The sequence below is a fragment of the Haliotis rufescens genome, unplaced genomic scaffold, assembly GCF_023055435.1.
Source record: "Haliotis rufescens isolate VD_foot unplaced genomic scaffold, xgHalRufe1.0.p SCAF_22, whole genome shotgun sequence".
Classification (NCBI taxonomy): Eukaryota; Metazoa; Mollusca; class Gastropoda; order Lepetellida; family Haliotidae; genus Haliotis; species Haliotis rufescens.
In genome coordinates this window covers 10,883,513-10,901,824 of record NW_025963913.1, presented here as the reverse complement: position 1 = coordinate 10,901,824, position 18,312 = coordinate 10,883,513, and the positions used below count along the sequence as shown (strand labels likewise).

Sequence of the window (18,312 nt, the reverse complement as noted above, 5' to 3'; positions counted from 1 at the left end):
TTGTGGCTGTGTACTCTAAACTGTAGACCGGGTATTGTAGCATCAATTCTGGGGTGCATCCACACAAAGTTGGTGATCCGTCACTGCCATGTCCTCACTGGGGGCTCCATTTGTAACCAGGGGTGTTAAGAAATAACACAGGGCATTTGTAAGGATGATTTATTGACGACAGCAGTCTGAATAAATGCTGTGAAACATACTTCAGAATTAATATACACGTAAATAAACATGTAAAAGTACATCTGCTTCACATGCTGCAGTAATAGTTATCGTTATTCACATGGTCACATGGACTACATTATGATATGATGTACTTAACCCATGTTTTTAACAAATACATTCAAGGATGTGTTATTCGTTACAATAACTAAACTGAACTGCAAGAGAAACATCACCATGGATAGATATGTCATGGTGACTGATTTACGATACCCATTGTCTGAAGAACATTTAATTGCAAAGGCTCATTACCCTGGAGCCATGACATCTATATGCCTTGAAACATTTAATTGCTGTTATCTATAAGATGCTAATCCTATTTGTTAATCCCCATTTTTGTGTACATCGACCGTCTGCCATCCTGAACAGGATGTGCAAGTATGTCACTTATGATTTACTGTTTACATTTATATTTATTACTTACTAAATGTCAGGTGAACTTGGCTATATAAGCCTTGGTCCAGAGAAGGAGAAATTAGGAAGGGGGAAAAGAAAGGTCTTACCCTTAGCCTAGCTAGGGTTAGGCTGGGTGCTCCGGGGCACCAAGACAACAAGCACTACCACTATGTGCTGACTTGGCACATAGTGTCTTCTGTATGTATATATCGACATGTATAAAGTAAAACTGTATATACCGCAAGCCATCGTCTCCAAGTAGTCACTTCCTACTGAGAACCATACGTCGCCTCTTGCATATACGAGTATGCAAAATGTTCATTAATCAACGTCAGACCGACACGCGTTGTTAATTTGGTGGAGCTATCGGGTATGACAGACTTCTTAGTCTGTCCTTTCCTGTACCTCTTTGCAGCAAGGCATATGGTTCACAAAACTGTAGGAAGTGACAGTCTCTTATTGAAAGGATATACTACCTTCCTGAAGGCCAATCACCAAGAACGAAGAAATGGCCTTTAACAAGATTGAAGAAAGAACAAAAACCTCTCCGATCAAGAACAAGTTCTCCGATCCCAAACCTTCCCTGCTCAAATATCTTAGCAACACTGCTAAGACTTCCCCTTCAAGATGTCGTTCCTGCACACTGTACAGGACCAAAGAAAAGAAGTATACACGCCTATCCCACAGAGATCCGACCACAGCCATCCATCATCATGCAGACCCTGCACAATACAGAAACCGCCTCACGGGCACCTACAAGATGGACACTGTGTAAAGATATCTCATTGGGACTGTCAAATTTGTGTTTACTTACATGGACTCAATCAAGGATATATATTGTGTGACTGTTGAATAGTGCAACCAGGTATGTTTAATCAAAGCCAGTATTATTAATGCCAAAATGTGTCTTTCAAAATTCAGTTTTGTATATGTGCAATATACTCCAAATTACATCTTTAGTCAAGCTAGATCTTTGAAGTTATTGTGTAGGGAATCTTTGAAATGTCTCCAGGCCACGCCAGACATATAGTTGCAGCTAGGGCCCAGATAAACCTAAGCTGTAGGGTTATCGAGTCACACCTTAAAGCTCGACTCGTAATTTCAAAAATCTAAACGACAAAATTTGTCATTTGTTACAAGTAATTAATGTGCACAGTTTGGTACAAAATTGAATGTATTGTCTAGGACTTTGAATTCAGATTAGGGATATTCTTGGGTGAGCCACCCCCACACATATGTTTATTGTATGTCAGTATTAAGTAATTAACAGCACAGCAGTATTCAGCATTTCAGAGTTTTGATGTCGGAATTAAGGATTTTTTTTCTTGGGCATCGCACCCACAATATCTGGGCAAGCTTCGTCAAAGACACGGGAAGAGCACCCATTGTACTTAAAAGGGCAATAGTACCCACAAGTACCGTTTGAGTCACGCGGTAAAGCTAGACTCCTGGTTTCAAATTTCTTTATGCGAACTATTTGCTGAGATGTTTAATTTGTACTTTTTATGACATTACTCATTATCATTATTCGGTACTGAGTCGCACCGCCAAGCCAGACTCCTGAATTCAAAGAACCTTCAGTGAATAAATGCTGTGAAACATACTTCAGAATTAATATACACGTAAATAAACATGTAAAAGTACATCTGCTTCACATGCTGCAGTAATAGTTATCGTTATTCACATGGTCACATGGACTACATTATGATATGATGTACTTAACCCATGTTTTTTTACAAATACATTCAAGGATGTGTTATTCGTTACAATAACTAAACTGAACTGCAAGAGAAACATCACCATGGATAGATATGTCATGGTGACTGATTTACGATACCCATTGTCTGAAGAACATTTAATTGCAAAGGCTCATTACCCTGGAGCCATGACATCTATATGCCTTGAAACATTTAATTGCTGTTATCTATAAGATGCTAATCCTATTTGTTAATCCCCATTTTTGTGTACATCGACCGTCTGCCATCCTGAACAGGATGTGCAAGTATGTCACTTATGATTTACTGTTTACATTTATATTTATTACTTACTAAATGTCAGGTGAACTTGGCTATATAAGCCTTGGTCCAGAGAAGGAGAAATTAGGAAGGGGGAAAAGAAAGGTCTTACCCTTAGCCTAGCTAGGGTTAGGCTGGGTGCTCCGGGGCACCAAGACAACAAGCACTACCACTATGTGCTGACTTGGCACATAGTGTCTTCTGTATGTATATATCGACATGTATAAAGTAAAACTGTATATACCGCAAGCCATCGTCTCCAAGTAGTCACTTCCTACTGAGAACCATACGTCGCCTCTTGCATATACGAGTATGCAAAATGTTCATTAATCAACGTCAGACCGCCACGCGTTGTTAGATATATGAGAAACCTTATTTGTCCAAACACTGTAAACATACTTTGAGACATATCAAAAAGATGAGACTTAGCAAAACTGATCATCAAGGTTGAAATTCAAGTGTCAAATGTTCTTAGAGTGAAACACAACACTAGTCTCTGAGAAAATGGCATCACAAGTCAGTATCTTGTGTGTCCGCCATGTGCATTGATGACTGCCGTGCAATGTCGATACATGGAATGGATGAGGCGGTTGATGAAGACCATTGTCATTTGAGCCCACACTTTGAGGAATGCCTGACGCAGTTCAGCTGCAGTTGCCTGCCTTTGTCGGACGTCATTCAGCCGTCTTTGAATCTCGTCCCACAGGTGCTCAATGGGATTTAAATCTGGACTGAGAGCAGGCCACTGCATGGTTCTGGTGGAGGAAGCCTTTTGTTGCTCTCGCAGTGTGGGCACAGGCGGTATCATGGTTGCGGCGACGTGCCAAATGAGGTATGGCGTGTTGTCTCAAGACTTGATCAATGTACTGAGGTGCCGTGACACCATTGCCTCTCCCTGGACCAAATGTTCTGGAAGACCACAGGGCCGACCCTCTGTGCAAGACCATTTCCACCCCACACCATGATGCTCAGACCACCCAATGAGTCTCTCTCAACAACACAAATGTCCGAATAACGTTCCCCATATTGTCGCCAGACTCTCTCTCTGCCATCTGCTGTTGAGATACAGTAACGGCTGTCGTCTGAGAAGAGGACTCTTCTCCACTGCTGGTGGCGCCAATGCTGGTGCTTTGTTGCCCACTGAAGACGGTCCCGGCGATGATGTTGTGTCAGAATGGGTCCTCGGTGTGGCCTGTGACAGTGGACGTGTGTGCTCGTCAATCGTCGATGCAAGGTGTCCGCACTAATGTGCCCCCATGGTCTATCGAGCAGTTTCCGCAGCAGTAACAAAGCGGTCTTGAAGATGCTGTCACACAATCTGACGATCCTGACGTCAGGTGGTGACCCTTGGTCTTCCACTACGTGGTCGGTCATCTGTAGTGTTGGTGGTCTGGTACCATTGCTGGAGCCTGTATATGGTCCTTACGTGGGCTTGAAATGCATTGGCTACTTGCCGGGCGGTTAGTCCAGCTTGCAATCATACAAGGGCTGGGTATCGCTGATTTCTTGTCAATCTTGGCATGTGGTAGCAGCATTTCAATAACAAATGAATGTTATCTGATCTTGGTGGATTTTTATAGGGCAAGAAATGGGGGAACGCATGTGCATTTCAATTTGCACGGAACTCATGTGCATCGGGTTACCATGGCCATGCCATGATGTGTTTTGGCGATTGGTTTATTGTCATCTGCTTTGTTTTTTATCATCAAATTTTTCCGGACAAGATAATGTTAGATTTTAGAAACTTTGACAAAAATTATCCAGATATTTAAATGACAACTTTTCATGCAATGTTTGCTTGCAAGGTACAAGTGAGTGCCCCACGAGAACAAAATAATACAAAGTGTGTTCCGGAAAGTGAAAACAGAAGTTTAAGAACAGCTGGCATGTGCTAAACAGGTGATATATTCATTTAAAATCTGAATATATATATTTTTTTTACCTGTTTATATATAAACTAGATCTAAAATAAATTGTAAGCTGTTTAGTTTGAAGAGTTTAGTTGCTTATCAAGTAATTCGGAACTGGTCAATTATGTGCTGCAAACTAGACTTCTAAACGAAAATCACACAGGTAACTACACAGAGACACGGGTGCACTGCAATAATATGTTATTATATTATAGATCTAAGACAAATAAATAAAATTATTTGAAAAATAAATGAAATATTTTATTTAGTATAATTGAATTAAACATGTTAAAAAATGTTTGTGTTTTGTTGACATGAATTTCTGTTGTTTCTGCAGTCACAAATATTTCAGAGGTAACAAGTGAAATTTTATTTTTGCAGCTGAGTGTATTTCTCAGGTTCTTGATGTAGCCACATCAAGATAACAACAACTTTTGTGAATCCTCCTGTCACTACAGACAATGCTGCCAATTAGGGCTGGGACGAGTCCAAATTTACTACAGGGCCGCCAAAGCCTTATTATCCTTCCCTACCCGGGTACCCGCAGTAGGTCTCAAGAGATGGATACAAAAATCTGATGGTTAGGCTGTAGCCTTGACAAAATGCATTTCGATACATGTATAAAACGATCTGGTCATGCATACACTGAAGTTGACTGAAGCTTTATCTTATTCAAACATATGAAAGTCAGAAGGAATGCGTGCATAGTCAGGATGAAATGTGAACATTACTGACTTGTAGTGTAACCATGGAGTCCTAGATATTTTTGTAATTAAACAATATATAACATGACTAATCACAGGTACGGGTACTCTGGTCCTACTCAGTACCCATCCGAGTTACCTGTCCCAGCCCTACTGCCAATATTACGAAAGCTGTTGGGATTTTCGGATCAGTTCTGCATGTTCCTTACCTAGCACACACCATCAACTTGGCTGTTCAAAAAATGCCTTAAAGTAAAGCTAGTTTCACATGTCCTGGCAAAAATGAGTCTTCTTGCAAACAACATATTGAATGAAAAAGCTTACTTTTGACACTACTGTATCATAAAGTAATCATTGATGCCGCTACCTGCTGGCTTACACTGCTTACGATATTGCTGTGTGATCCTAAGAAGTGCATTGTGCTGTAATCACAGTCCTGTTGAGCAAGGATTTGAGATAGTGTTAAGATGGTGATCTGGGATCATTGTCCAATGAAGATGTTCACCTGGCAGAGGATGTCATTGAGTGTCTGAAGCCTATGAAAAACATGACAACCATGCTGTGCAGAGAGGACTCTCCGACAGTTTCAATCATCATGCCTCTGAAGCACCACTTGCTTGATCATGCTTGGGCCCCGGCAGATGAAACATGAAAATAGCCTATCTGTGTCTGAAATGAAGAAAATCAAGGCATCTAACATGAAGCTTAGGTATTTGAATAAGGAAAATATGTTTAATGTTACCTCAGTTTTGGATTCAAGATTTACGAACCTTCCTTATCTGTCTAGTGCCAAGAAGTTTGAAATATTTGGGAGAGTGACAACAGAAACTGCAAAACTTATTGAAAGGGATGTTGTAAAACCTGTTGTGAAAAAAGAACCGACGAATGATCAACCTCTACCAAATCTTGGACTCCCTGATGATGTGGCTACTGTCATGTAAAATATGAAACCTATTTCCACTCTTGAAACTGAAATCTGATGATCTCTATCCATCATCCAATCAAGTATCAGTGACAGGAGGGAAGTTTGGTGGATCCCATCTCTTTGATATACCAGGAGACTGATAGATTGACTGACTGAATCATGAGGTGTGATGCACAAAGGAGTTCTACCCAGTGTGATAACGGCAGAATGATGACATGGAATTCGAGGTTTTTTATATTGCTTTTCGTCAATGGACCAGTGTCCTGCCACCTGTAAATCCTGGAAGAGAGCTGCCCCGCCTACGGCCGAGGTGTCGACAAAGAGATGTTGTGTCGGGATGAAAGGCCACAAAAGACCCTGTTGCAGACATTTGAAATCACCAGCCACCACTGGAGATGATGACGCAGTGACATCAGTAGGGAGATCGAAACAATTGTCGTTTTGGAGGTAGGCTTCAGGAAGCACTGGATTGGTCGAAGTTGTCCTCTCTGAGTGCAACTGCCGACATCAGAAGACTGAGCAACTATTGCCATTTGTGTAGAGATAGGGGCTGTCTGAGTGCCAATGGCACTAACCTTTGTATCTTCGACCATCTATTCGGGAACAAACATCATGCCCTGTTTGGTGTCGAAGAGCACCCTGATGAACTGAAGACGTTGAGTGAGAGTCGTCTCGAACTTTGCAATGTTGACAAGCCAACCTAGCTGATGAAGAAGCTGCAAGTTGATGTGGTCTGGACGTTGTTGGAGGAGTCCCCACTAACAGCAGCCCGTACCTGTCTCCCGCCTACCGGAGTTTCCACAATGGGTTCGATGGAAGGTCCCAGTTGTCCCATAGCCAAACTGAGTCACTTTGAAGATGAGTCGCCAGTCTTGGCTGATTTTCCGAAGTACTTCACAAAGGAGACGGACGTTGGTGGACTTGTAACCACAATGCAATTGACGACAACATCCTCTGCCACGAAAAGAACTGGTCCTAGCTCCAATCACCTCATGGAGATCATGCCATGAATGAACAGACCTGTGAAGATTGCTTGCCGTAAAAGGCGACTATGCTTGTCATAAAAGGCGACTATGCTTGTCGTAAGAGGCGACTAATGGGATCTGGTGGTCAGGCTCGCTGACTTGGTTGATGCATCCCAATTGTGTGGATCGATGCTAATGATATCAATCACTGGATAGTCTGGTCCAGACTCGATTATTTACAGACTGCTGTCATATAGTGCAGCGTTAAACAACAAACCAACCAACTATGAATGAACAAACTGTGGTCATTAGCTTTGTTCTGTAGGTCCTCTATGTGTTGTTTCTGTAGTTTAAGTACATCTACAAATTCCTGGAGAGGAGTGTCCCGAGTAACATCTTGGGTGACTTCCTGAATCTGGTTAGAAATTTTTAGCGGGTGGACCATGGTAGTAAGTAAAGGCGCGACTTAAAAGTGGTCATCCCACAACAATATTGGAGTACACCCTGGGGATGCAGAGCTGTCAGAATGTATCCAGCATGGGTCAAGATAAGGTCCATGATACCCATAAACTCATCCTGAATCAGTGAAACAGAATCTCTCATAATGCTACCATCACACCAAAGTAGTTCTATCCCGTTCTAAACAAAATACTAGAACGGGCTGTGATCACGGTAGAATGCGTAGTTTGGCGTAAAATACAATGCTAGTTCGTTCAATATCTATCTCGTTCTTATCTCCTTCCTAGCCAGTCTGAAGTCCGTTTGTATCCAGTTCAGAACGTGAAAAAGTGACCGTTCACCTCAACCCGACAACGTTTTGAAGCAGTTCGAGCAGGTCCGTTGCCATTCTCAACCCGTTCTTAACCAGTTCAACATTGTTCTACCTCTTTCACAATACGTCCAAGCCAGTTCTAACTAATTCTTAACTCGTTCGCAGAACGTCCTTAACTCGTCCCAAGTGCGTGTGTATTCGCGTCCGACTCCTATGGATACTGAGCGTGTTGTAGCCAGTCTTCATTCAAGTTCAGGGCTCTGAGCTGTACACATCATGCCTCCAAAGAGAAGTCGACCCGGTCAGTGTGCACACGTACTGAAATTTATGTCGGACTGCACCACGTCGTAACACGTCCCAAGTAGGTTCGAAGTACGGCAATTCCGTTCGTAATACGTCTTTCTCGTTTTAAGTACGTTGTCAATCCGACCAATTGCAGAACAGGATATACGGGATAAAATTTTGAGCAGACTCAAAGTTCTGGAGCACTCTCTCCATCCGAACCCATCCATGAGGTTCGTAAAAAAAATGTCAATAGTTGCTACTACGTCCACTACGTTCATACACAGTTGGAGCCCGTTCGACAACATTTTCATGAACGTATTGAGAACTAGTTTGGTGTGATGGGGGTATAAGAGGTTCTTCAGTGGACTTGTCATGTGATACAGATGCACCAATAGCTTCAGTAGTATACCGTATATTGCTGTGTAAAAAGGCAAGTTTTTCATACCTGGAATCAAAAGGGGTGGGTTGTCTTATACACAGGGTTGAAGAATATAGATGTTTTTTTTAAAAAGGTTCCCCCAACACGAAGACATTACCATGAGCATGTAACACCAGAAAGGCCATGTCAACAAATACGTACTGAAGTACGCAAAGTAATCATGTATTTACACTGTCTAGCTATGAAAAGTGTTCATTGTATATCTGGACTTATGTTTGTAATCTTTTTTAAAAATTTCATTCAACATTGTTTACATTCATTTCGGTGAACTTGTGTGTGAAGTGATCAAAAGTTCTCACAACCCCGTTATTTTCAGCAACCTTGGTCAGATTACCGTTATTGACGTCTTGAAACAAACTTTAGTGGATAGACAACTTCTTTATTACAATTAGGAGCAACATTTCGGAGTAGGTTCTAACACCGTTATCAAGCAAGTTATTCATTGAAAGTCATATTGGTTGCAGTTTGACTATTATTTGTCAACAAAAGTTTTTTGCTTTTGCAAGCGAGTGAGCATCGACAGTGATGGGTCTAATTGTTCCATCTGAAAAAAATATCTGGCAATAGCGATTAGCTGTACCAAAGTGCTATGCTTATGGTTATTGATTTATTTCATATATATATATATATATATATATATATATATATATATATATAGTAAAACTGCAACTAAAATAACATGATATTGGAATAAATTATTCCTGATAAAATAATAGTTTCAGATACAATTCTTCCAATCATTGTATCAAAATTCTTTAAAGTTATATTATTGCGTAATTTTTTACCGAATCACCGGTAGATTCTGAGAAACATGTACACAGTTGATGTGGCTTAGTTTGAGACAATACACAAGGTAATCATAATCTCTGCATATGAAACAATGCTGAGCAAAACAGGAAATGTAATTAAATCAGTAAATCGTCTTGTGATGTTTTTATCTCAAATTTCAAATGTTTATTGATTGTTATTTGTTATAATCGCTGAAGACAAACACATTTTTATTGCAAATGTATGGATTGTGTATGTGCTGGTAATGTGCTTCATTCCGATTCACTTTATAATTGAAATAAGCGGGAGTATGTGCCGGAGAGTGGTGTCCAAGATCCCTTTCATCCCCAATAGATTTAGTAACATAATACTTGGGTCAGAGTGTCAAAATATCAACTTCCAGTTCCGATCTCACAGTGGTAGTCGACAAATCATGAGGACCAGTATCAGTTGAACTGCAGAGATTGAAGTTGATCTTGTAGACGGCAAAATGTCACAAAGGTCTTGTCAAAGTTTGTGGCGACATCAGACAGAATGGATCTGGGAGGTAGCTAGATGGTAGAGGTGAGGGCCCTGGGTATGACGAAACATGGTGACTGGTCATGTGGAGATGTGCTATATTGTAACTAAAGTCTATCTGCGATCCATGGAAAGACAAGAGCCTGGTCAACAATATTAAAAATCCTAGTCGATGAGGCCTTGGAAGACTGATGATCCAAGAGAACATTTATGCGAAGTTACCAAGTATGTACAACATATGTTGATGTATGACATCAGAACCGGTGATCTACTTTTACTAACATTTTTTCTTGGAAGGGGTTAGCACATTACAACTTTGAGAACTGTCGCTCTCCTTATAAGACCGTGTACCGCGAGATATTCAACTACTTGACCCAGTCAGGCTTGATGACCCCAGGGAAATGCCTACTATGTCTTCATTCAGTATAATAATCTTTGCTTTATGTGGTCCATATATAAAGAGCAGCAGCCATTATCTTACTTCACAAATTGCTCATTAACTCAAATTATTACTTGTATTAACCTTGGAGAATCAATGAATGTTTTATGTTGAACAGTGTCTAAGAAGAGCAACCTTCTCTCGGACCCAACTGGCATTTTTACATATGAAGAACAGTGCCAGAAACATGGTAAGTTAGTCTTTAGTGTATCTAGCTCAAGAAATACACTGACTTGAACAAACTCTCTACAGTGAACTATTGTATATTGCAAACTGATATCTGATCCCCGACAAGCCCAGATACCACTAATTAGTGACATGTAGAGCAAACTGAGAAATCTCACTCAGTGTCAAGTGTCACTGACAGTTGGCTATACGCAATCAGCGTCGAATCAGCACGGTCGCGGCGAATCAATACCATCGGCGGTGAGGATTCAACCTTGTTAAACTTGCTTTTATATGTTAATCTTACAGTCAGCAAACAGAGGCTAGAGCAAAACACCAACTACACATCTCCATGAATGTAAATCGTGAAATGGTAAATAAACAATGTTCCAAAAATGTTATGAATTTAGTGTTATTAAATGAATGTTGTGAAATGTTATCAATTGACTGCTATGAAGTGATCACTGCTAATACACCACATTTCATAACTTCCCATATTTTGCAAAATCGTCTCGAAATTTTCTCGCCACTATCGCGATACTACAGGGACTTATCACGCCACTTTTGAGACATTAAAGCGAAACTATTGCGCCTCTTTTGAGACACTTTCGTGCCATTTTCGCGATAACATTTGACAAGATCGCAGTACTTTCACAAAACTTTCACGGCACTTACACGCCACTTTCGCGCCACTTTCACGCCACTATCCCGCCACTTTCAAGACACAATAGTCACTATTGCTATCAAGTGATGGTTTTGCTAAGTTTTCGGCACAGTATTACGTTTTTCCTTGACTGATTTAGGATTCTTGAGTTATATTTTCCATTGCATGCTTGTGTGCATTATCTAAGATCATAGAATAATGCTTCTTTTCCTTTTACAGATACTGATATCTATATTTTATTTAGACTGCAAATGTAAGGTGAAATTAGCTGAGGAGATTTTCACAGTAACAACTAGAATAGAACAGAATCAAACACAATCATGTGTCTGCCAAAATGACCTTCAGGAAACCTCATAACCAACTAATGTTTATTGCATGTCTAATGTTTCGTGATAAGTTTCATTCTAAATATAATGTGAAATAGTCTGGACAAAATCGTTGTGCTAATAAAGATTTCCTATGATAAACGAAGGCCTTTACAAATATTAAAGTCGTTAGGTATGTGTATTACACAGTGACTGGTTCTTCATGTATGAACGATTATTAACATTGTAAAAGAATACATTTTTTTAGATTGAAAAAAATCAACAAAACCATTTCCATAAGTATCCTCTTTTCCATTCAATTCCGACTATATCATAAGCATGTGTTTAGGAATCATACCAGGTTTAGAGTGTATCCACCACAAACACATGCAAATGCAAGTCAGGTGTTTGCAAGTCAAAGACATGCATGTACAGTTACCACACTGAAATAACACAACTTTATATGAAGCTTCTGAAATAGACTTAAGGAAGAGCTAGTTTTGTGTATTAGAGGAAGGCACTGGGATATGCATGCATATATTTACATAGATTTATCAGACTGATTATGACTAGATTTGATTGAGAAATTTAAATCAGTTAGATGTATATTTCTTAGAATTGATGAGTACATGTAAATCTTCCATGAACTGCTATTTGAGTGTCCTCGGGAATTATAACATGGTGCCCCGATGTTGATTTCAGTTGGGGGGGCCCAGTGGTCTAAGGCGCCGCGATTCGCTGTGCATAGATGCTTTCCTTGGGCATGCCAGAAACCTGTGATTGTGGGTTTGAATCCGGGTTCGCCCCGATTATGTTGCTAGGTTTGTCAGCACCATACCCGTGCTAATGGGTTTTTCCCAAAGTGGTAAACGTCTGAGATCTGCATCACTTCGGGCTTTCCTCTCACATTAAGCTGACATGCTGTGATATAACTGGAATACTGTTAAAAGCGGCGTTAAACACAACTCACTGATTTCAGTGATTCTTTCTGATAAGCAGTGTCCCCTTCTAACTATCCACTTACTATAACTGTTGTCAGTGTTAAAAACATTCCATTGTTCTAAAACAGATAATTAAATAGTTGGTACACATAGGCATCGACCCGTTGGACGTGGAGATTTCATAATTTCATAAATCAATTTCTGAACTGGTCTAACAGGGTTTATTTTGTAAAACGTGCACATAGCTAAATTGTCAATTTAAGGTAGGTATATAACGTATGGGCTTTGCCTTAAATGTATGCAACATATTATTAAAGCAATACACAGACTTCTTTCTTCAGAAACACATGTATGTATTTAAAAGAATATCATTGAAAAAGGGGCCTGAGGTAATATTATCTGGTATGGTAGGTGGCAAGACGATTGTGTTGTATTATTTTCCACTTACATAGAATTAACTTTTCGCGAACACATTATACCATCACTATTTGATAGTGATTTATAAACACATGCTCATGATACAGTAGGAATCATACAATCGACTCTGCTTTTAGCAGAGATTTCTTTTGAATATGGTAAGGATTTTTTCCCTTCTTTTATGGAACTGTAGCAAATTTCAATATTTTCACCAACCTCGTTGGCTGGTATTTCGAAAGATACCAATTCAAGTTAGATAAAACAAGTAAAGAAAAAAGTAAAACAATAGAGGATCATAGGGGCCGTCTCACAGGCAAGTGAACGATGCGATGGTGAACTGAGGACCCCACAGGACCCCAAACAACCAACCACGTTGAAGGCTGGCATTCTAATAATAGTAAGCGGAGTCCAAGCCAGACAAACATTTATAGACGGAACAAAATGCAACAGAAACCCTTGTCATGCAGCTGAATGCTGGAAGTCGCCTGACACCTAAGAAGAAAAACAATAGGGTGCCTCATAACGCCCTGCAGACCACCCAGCGCCAGCTAAGGGTGGCAAGACAACCAATCAGCAATATCATGACACTGTGTCAATTATGTTTGCTTGTAAATGTGCTTATTTAGAAACAACAACATATGTACATTTGTAGTATCATATTCTGTATGCTATATCACAAATGATATTGTTTGTCATTTCCTTGGGGGCTATTATGAAAAATGTGTATTTTGATTGAGAATTTTGGATACCGTATTCGACGTGATAAGCGCCCCGCTCTAATAAGCGCCCACGGCGATATTTGCTAATGTATTGGCTAGTGAACAATCCCAAATAGCACCCCTTCCGATTGATCAATGTACACAAGACTTATTTATTCGTGTATAATACACACTCGTGTGTTATATGCACCCTTAATTATGGGCAATTATATTCTGGATAAATATATCTGTCGTGTATAATACACACAGACTTTTATTTTGTATCATTTCAGGCTGTCAGCATAAACCACAAAATTTACAATCTTTCAACTTTCTCCAAAATTGTATTCTAATAAGAGCCCCCTATTTCAAATTTTGAGAGCGCACTGGGCGCTTATTACGTCGAAAACGGTATATGTAACTGTGTTATAGATTAAAAGGAAAAGACAATCCTTGCTAAGTTCGTATTTGAATTATCGCTTCAGGACCATCGCTTATGTATCCTTGACACGATCCCCATGCTTGTGACAACCGTTCTGTTCGGGAATAGTGGTGGTTAACACCTCCATTATATCTATGTTACATGTATTATGAACAGGTCCCATCGTTGTATCCTAAGCAAGTTACGCTGTGGCACATTACCCTTACAAGTTGAAATTCGTAGATTTGCTAAACCTATCACGCCTTTACAGGATAGAATTTGTAAATTATGTAATAATATAGCTGTAGAAGATGAGATACATTTTCTCATTAACTGTCCATTTTATTCTGACTTAATAGATATACGTTATGGTTGAGAATTATAAAGTCTGATCCTACATTTATTTCATTCTCTCCTGTGGACCAGTCAGTGTTCTTAATGAACTGTAACACGTATATAAAACCTCTTGCCGCACTTATTTAAAAAATGTTTGCACGTAGGCAAATTTCCTTACTTAAAATTGTAATCCATTTTAATCAGGTTTTGCAATCCTATAAGTTATAATTTTTTTATGTATATACTGTTTTTCATTGTCCATTGTGTCTCATCTGCCTTTTATGGCTGATGTATGTATTTTACACCGTTTTTTTATGTCTAATGTGTACACATACAACATGTGACATAAATAAAATATTTTCTTCTTCTTCTAAAATGTTAACAGTTCTTTAAACACAACCAGGTGCTATAAGCGTACGCATAGACAACAAAGCCACACATTTGAACTGACTGTCGTTGCTCATTCATCGTCATATAATTAAATTTTTGCTGTGTTCATTGAAATTCCTCCATTCTGATCAGCTGAATTGGTCATGTGTTATTGCATTCATTTCCCAGTGAATGTAAAAGATTAAGCCATGCCCACCGAGGCTCACTACTTTTATTACTGCGGAATGTCGGGGAATCCCAATATTACACTCGAGGGAATTCCCTTTCTGCTCACGTGTATTGTCATGCAGAGGACATTTAGCGACTTCCATGAATATTCATTGTCCTAACTACCCTTTGAAACCGAAGGCAGAGAATGAATGAAACAGCAAACGTGCAGGCTCGCTCGCCTGTTTTTTTGTTCAACTTTCATGTCTTCAGGTTTCATTTCTAACTAGCATTTTTCCAACTGTAATCAGGGAAGTAATGTTTGAATTTGGCGGTAACTGACCATGTTATTTGAAACAGCTGCCTTCTCCTGGACATATAAATTTCTTCCGGTTCATTACAGTCCGACTGTTCTTTTCGCCTCTTGCCTTAATTGACAGGTCCAATGAACATTGTTTTTATCCTACTCTCCGTTGATTGGCTACTGACTCTGTAGGCGTGTCAAGTTATGTGCATAAATTAAACGATCACCTGATTCATGTCACGCCACAGTATGTATTCCTACACCTCGAATGTTTATCAATCTCGTCATTTTTGTCTGTTTTGATATATACAACTGTTTTTGGTTAAACTATTGTACATAAAACATGTTTTTACGTTGTCAAATTTAATTATAAGCATTGACTGTGTATATTTTTCTGTTCATCGAGGTATGAATATAAAAACCGATGTGCAAACTTTTGTAAGAATCCTGCTACGCGGATTCATAAAGTTTGCACATCGGTTTTTCGATTCATACCTCAATGAACTGAAACAAATACACAGTCAATCCTTAAGTATATTATGAAGTAATTAGGTTATTGTCATCAAATCTTCATGCCCGTCTGTTAGGGAGGCTACATCATTACCGATTATACAATCTTTGCTTTGATTTGTTTATCGAGACGAAGCAAAGTATGTGAGGGGTGTAAGAATGTATTTATACGAAATGAAAACCAGTCACTCGATTGGTTTAAGTAATACAATGACAATCACAACATTCTCAATGATGAACAAATGTAATATCAGAAATAATAATGATGTTATTTTTACATGTTCATTTTAAAACCTGCCTTGATTTTTACAATAAATAAGGGCGACATGAGGGTCAAACTTTACAGACAGGCGATAGTCAATTTACGTCAGACCTCTATACAACGTTAACATAAGCTCCTATTAAATCAGGGCACATTCAAATATTATTGTCTTATCAGCAGCATATTGGGTTAATTATAACTATCTGATCTGAACATGTCAATTGCTAAACGTAAGTTAGGGACATAATCTAATCTATAATGTATTACCTACCCAGTACAAAGATGATGATCCACATACAATACTAGATTATACAACATACTCCAGAATCCTCTTTGCAGCACTGAATTATAAAACAAAATGCCCTTCTGATAGATTATTTTAATATTTGGTAATAGATTTAATCAAATTAAGACTGGGCTGCAGCGATTTAAGCGAACAAGGTCTTACAGATTTATTCATGATAATTCTTGTGAATACCCTACCTCTATTACATCATAGCCATAAATTCCTGTTTATGCTGAGAACCACACTACAAATTCAGGACAGAAGTCCTCTTCACTGCCAACATATCTAATAGTTGTGAGGGAAACCCTTTCCCTCGTCAGAGACGCCACTGCGCATGCGCAAGGCAGGAATCACCTCACTTCTTTCCTGTGTGTCCAGATGACAAGAAAATGTTGTTGTTGCATGCATCTGTACACGTGATTCCTGTTCCACAAGTCACACTAGATCATCTCAAGCTTCACTAAAGACAAGCAGTGAGCAGTTCTACAAGCAGAGAACAGGGGTATAAGAAGGCAGAAGGCTCTCGTAAGTAATTAGTTAGAGAATGTATTGTGGGATGAGGACTTCATCCCCAAAACCTGTTTAGGTTGTAGGCAACATCAAATCTCTGGTGACCCTCACCCTAGGTGGCCATCATGCAAGAAAAGCAATTGCTGCACGCAGAAATCAAGGTGCAGTTATTGTGAACCTTTGTCTTTCTAAGGCATGGCTCAATGACCCTGATTATAAAAAGTGATTAAGTCCGTTGTGACACCTAAAGATAATCACGTGGGTGACAAGCGAGTGTTCAAAAGAGATCTAAGATCTAAGGCTGAATATGACAGGGCATCCTCACACAGCAGACGCGCACACAATCAAGCTAAATCAGATTATTGTGAGGACAGTAGGAGAGTCATGAGGAGAGATCGAGAATATCATAGATCCCCTCTGTACCACTCACATCATAGGGTAGATCGTGAATCACGGACATCGCATCTCAGTGTGCACAGAAATACACACCAGTCACCTTCTAGCCACTATGATAGACGAACTGACAACAAAACTTGTGCAAATCAGGATAGAATTCCCAAGCGTGCGCCATCCAATACCGTCACACAGTCCAGTTATACGGGCAGGGAAAGGGAAGTGGATGTTACGTCACAATCATACTGTTATAAAACACATGATTCCCGCCCCGCTAGCCTTAGATCAGATGACCGGGATTACTCTACCCCCAGCCATATGTCCTACCCCCAGCGCAGCCTGAGCAGGGATGCGGTTCTATCGCTAACACTGGTTTTTCATGCAATGGGGACTCTACTACGGTGCATAATTACAAACCAAATAATTATTCCATTAAAGATATCATTGCAGAACTTTATAATCTGATGCTGGCCTTAAAACCAGATAACAAAGACAAAACGGCTGCCACACCCTTGTTAGAACGTGTTGGGAATGAAGAACCTGTTAGGAAAACTGAAGAATTTCATACCCTCCCCTGTCCGTCATATAAACATGCACAAAAGTTAAGCGCCACCATGTTCATAGTCTCTTGATTTCACGTGTGGGAATCAGAAATAAGAAATATACTGAATTAGGCTTCCATAGTTTCATGAACCCAAATTTGTCCAGATACCACAAGGAAAGCGTGCTTTACGTGTTGCTGCAGTTCCCCTACCCTATAAATAGTGAAATTCAAGTTTCAGAGAGGTGGTTGCATTTTGCTCCTGTGTGAGATTCCCCTTCTAATAGAGGTTGACAATCAGCCATGGTGAGGAGAAAGTTAACGAATGCTGAAAGATGGCAAGTGATAGGCATGAAAAATGCTGGCATGTCATGCAGGGCCATTGCAAGACAAATGGGTCGTCATCACAGTGTTATCACTCGTTTGATTGTCAAACATGGTCAAACCAAAGATGTCATTGACAGGCATAGGTCTGGTAGGCCAAGAAAGACCTCTAACAGAGAGGATAGACGTCTTTTCAGGATAGTCAGACGAAATCCATTTGCCACTTCAACAGATTTAAGACTGCAGTGGATTACCCAGTGGAGACTCTCGACGATGACCGTAAGGCGTCACCTCAGAGCGGCTGGTTATACGCCAGAAGCTAGACCAGTAAAACGTCCTCAA

At 39.8% G+C, this 18,312-nt stretch overlaps 1 protein-coding gene across 5 annotated transcripts in view; it reads left to right on the top strand.

Moving 5' to 3' along the window:
* Window positions 1–18,312, top strand: part of LOC124146392 (leucine-rich repeat-containing protein 74B-like) — a 442,719-nt gene that overhangs the window by 106,208 nt on the left and 318,199 nt on the right. For all 5 annotated transcript variants that reach the window (XR_007222720.1, XM_046516658.2, XM_048401501.1 and 2 more), the window contains one exon: window positions 10,475–10,546. Coding sequence is in view for 4 of the 5 variants with exons in the window: in XM_046516658.2 (XP_046372614.2) it covers window positions 10,475–10,546 (72 nt within the window). In the remaining variant the exon portion in view is untranslated. The remainder of the gene's footprint in view (window positions 1–10,474; window positions 10,547–18,312) is intronic.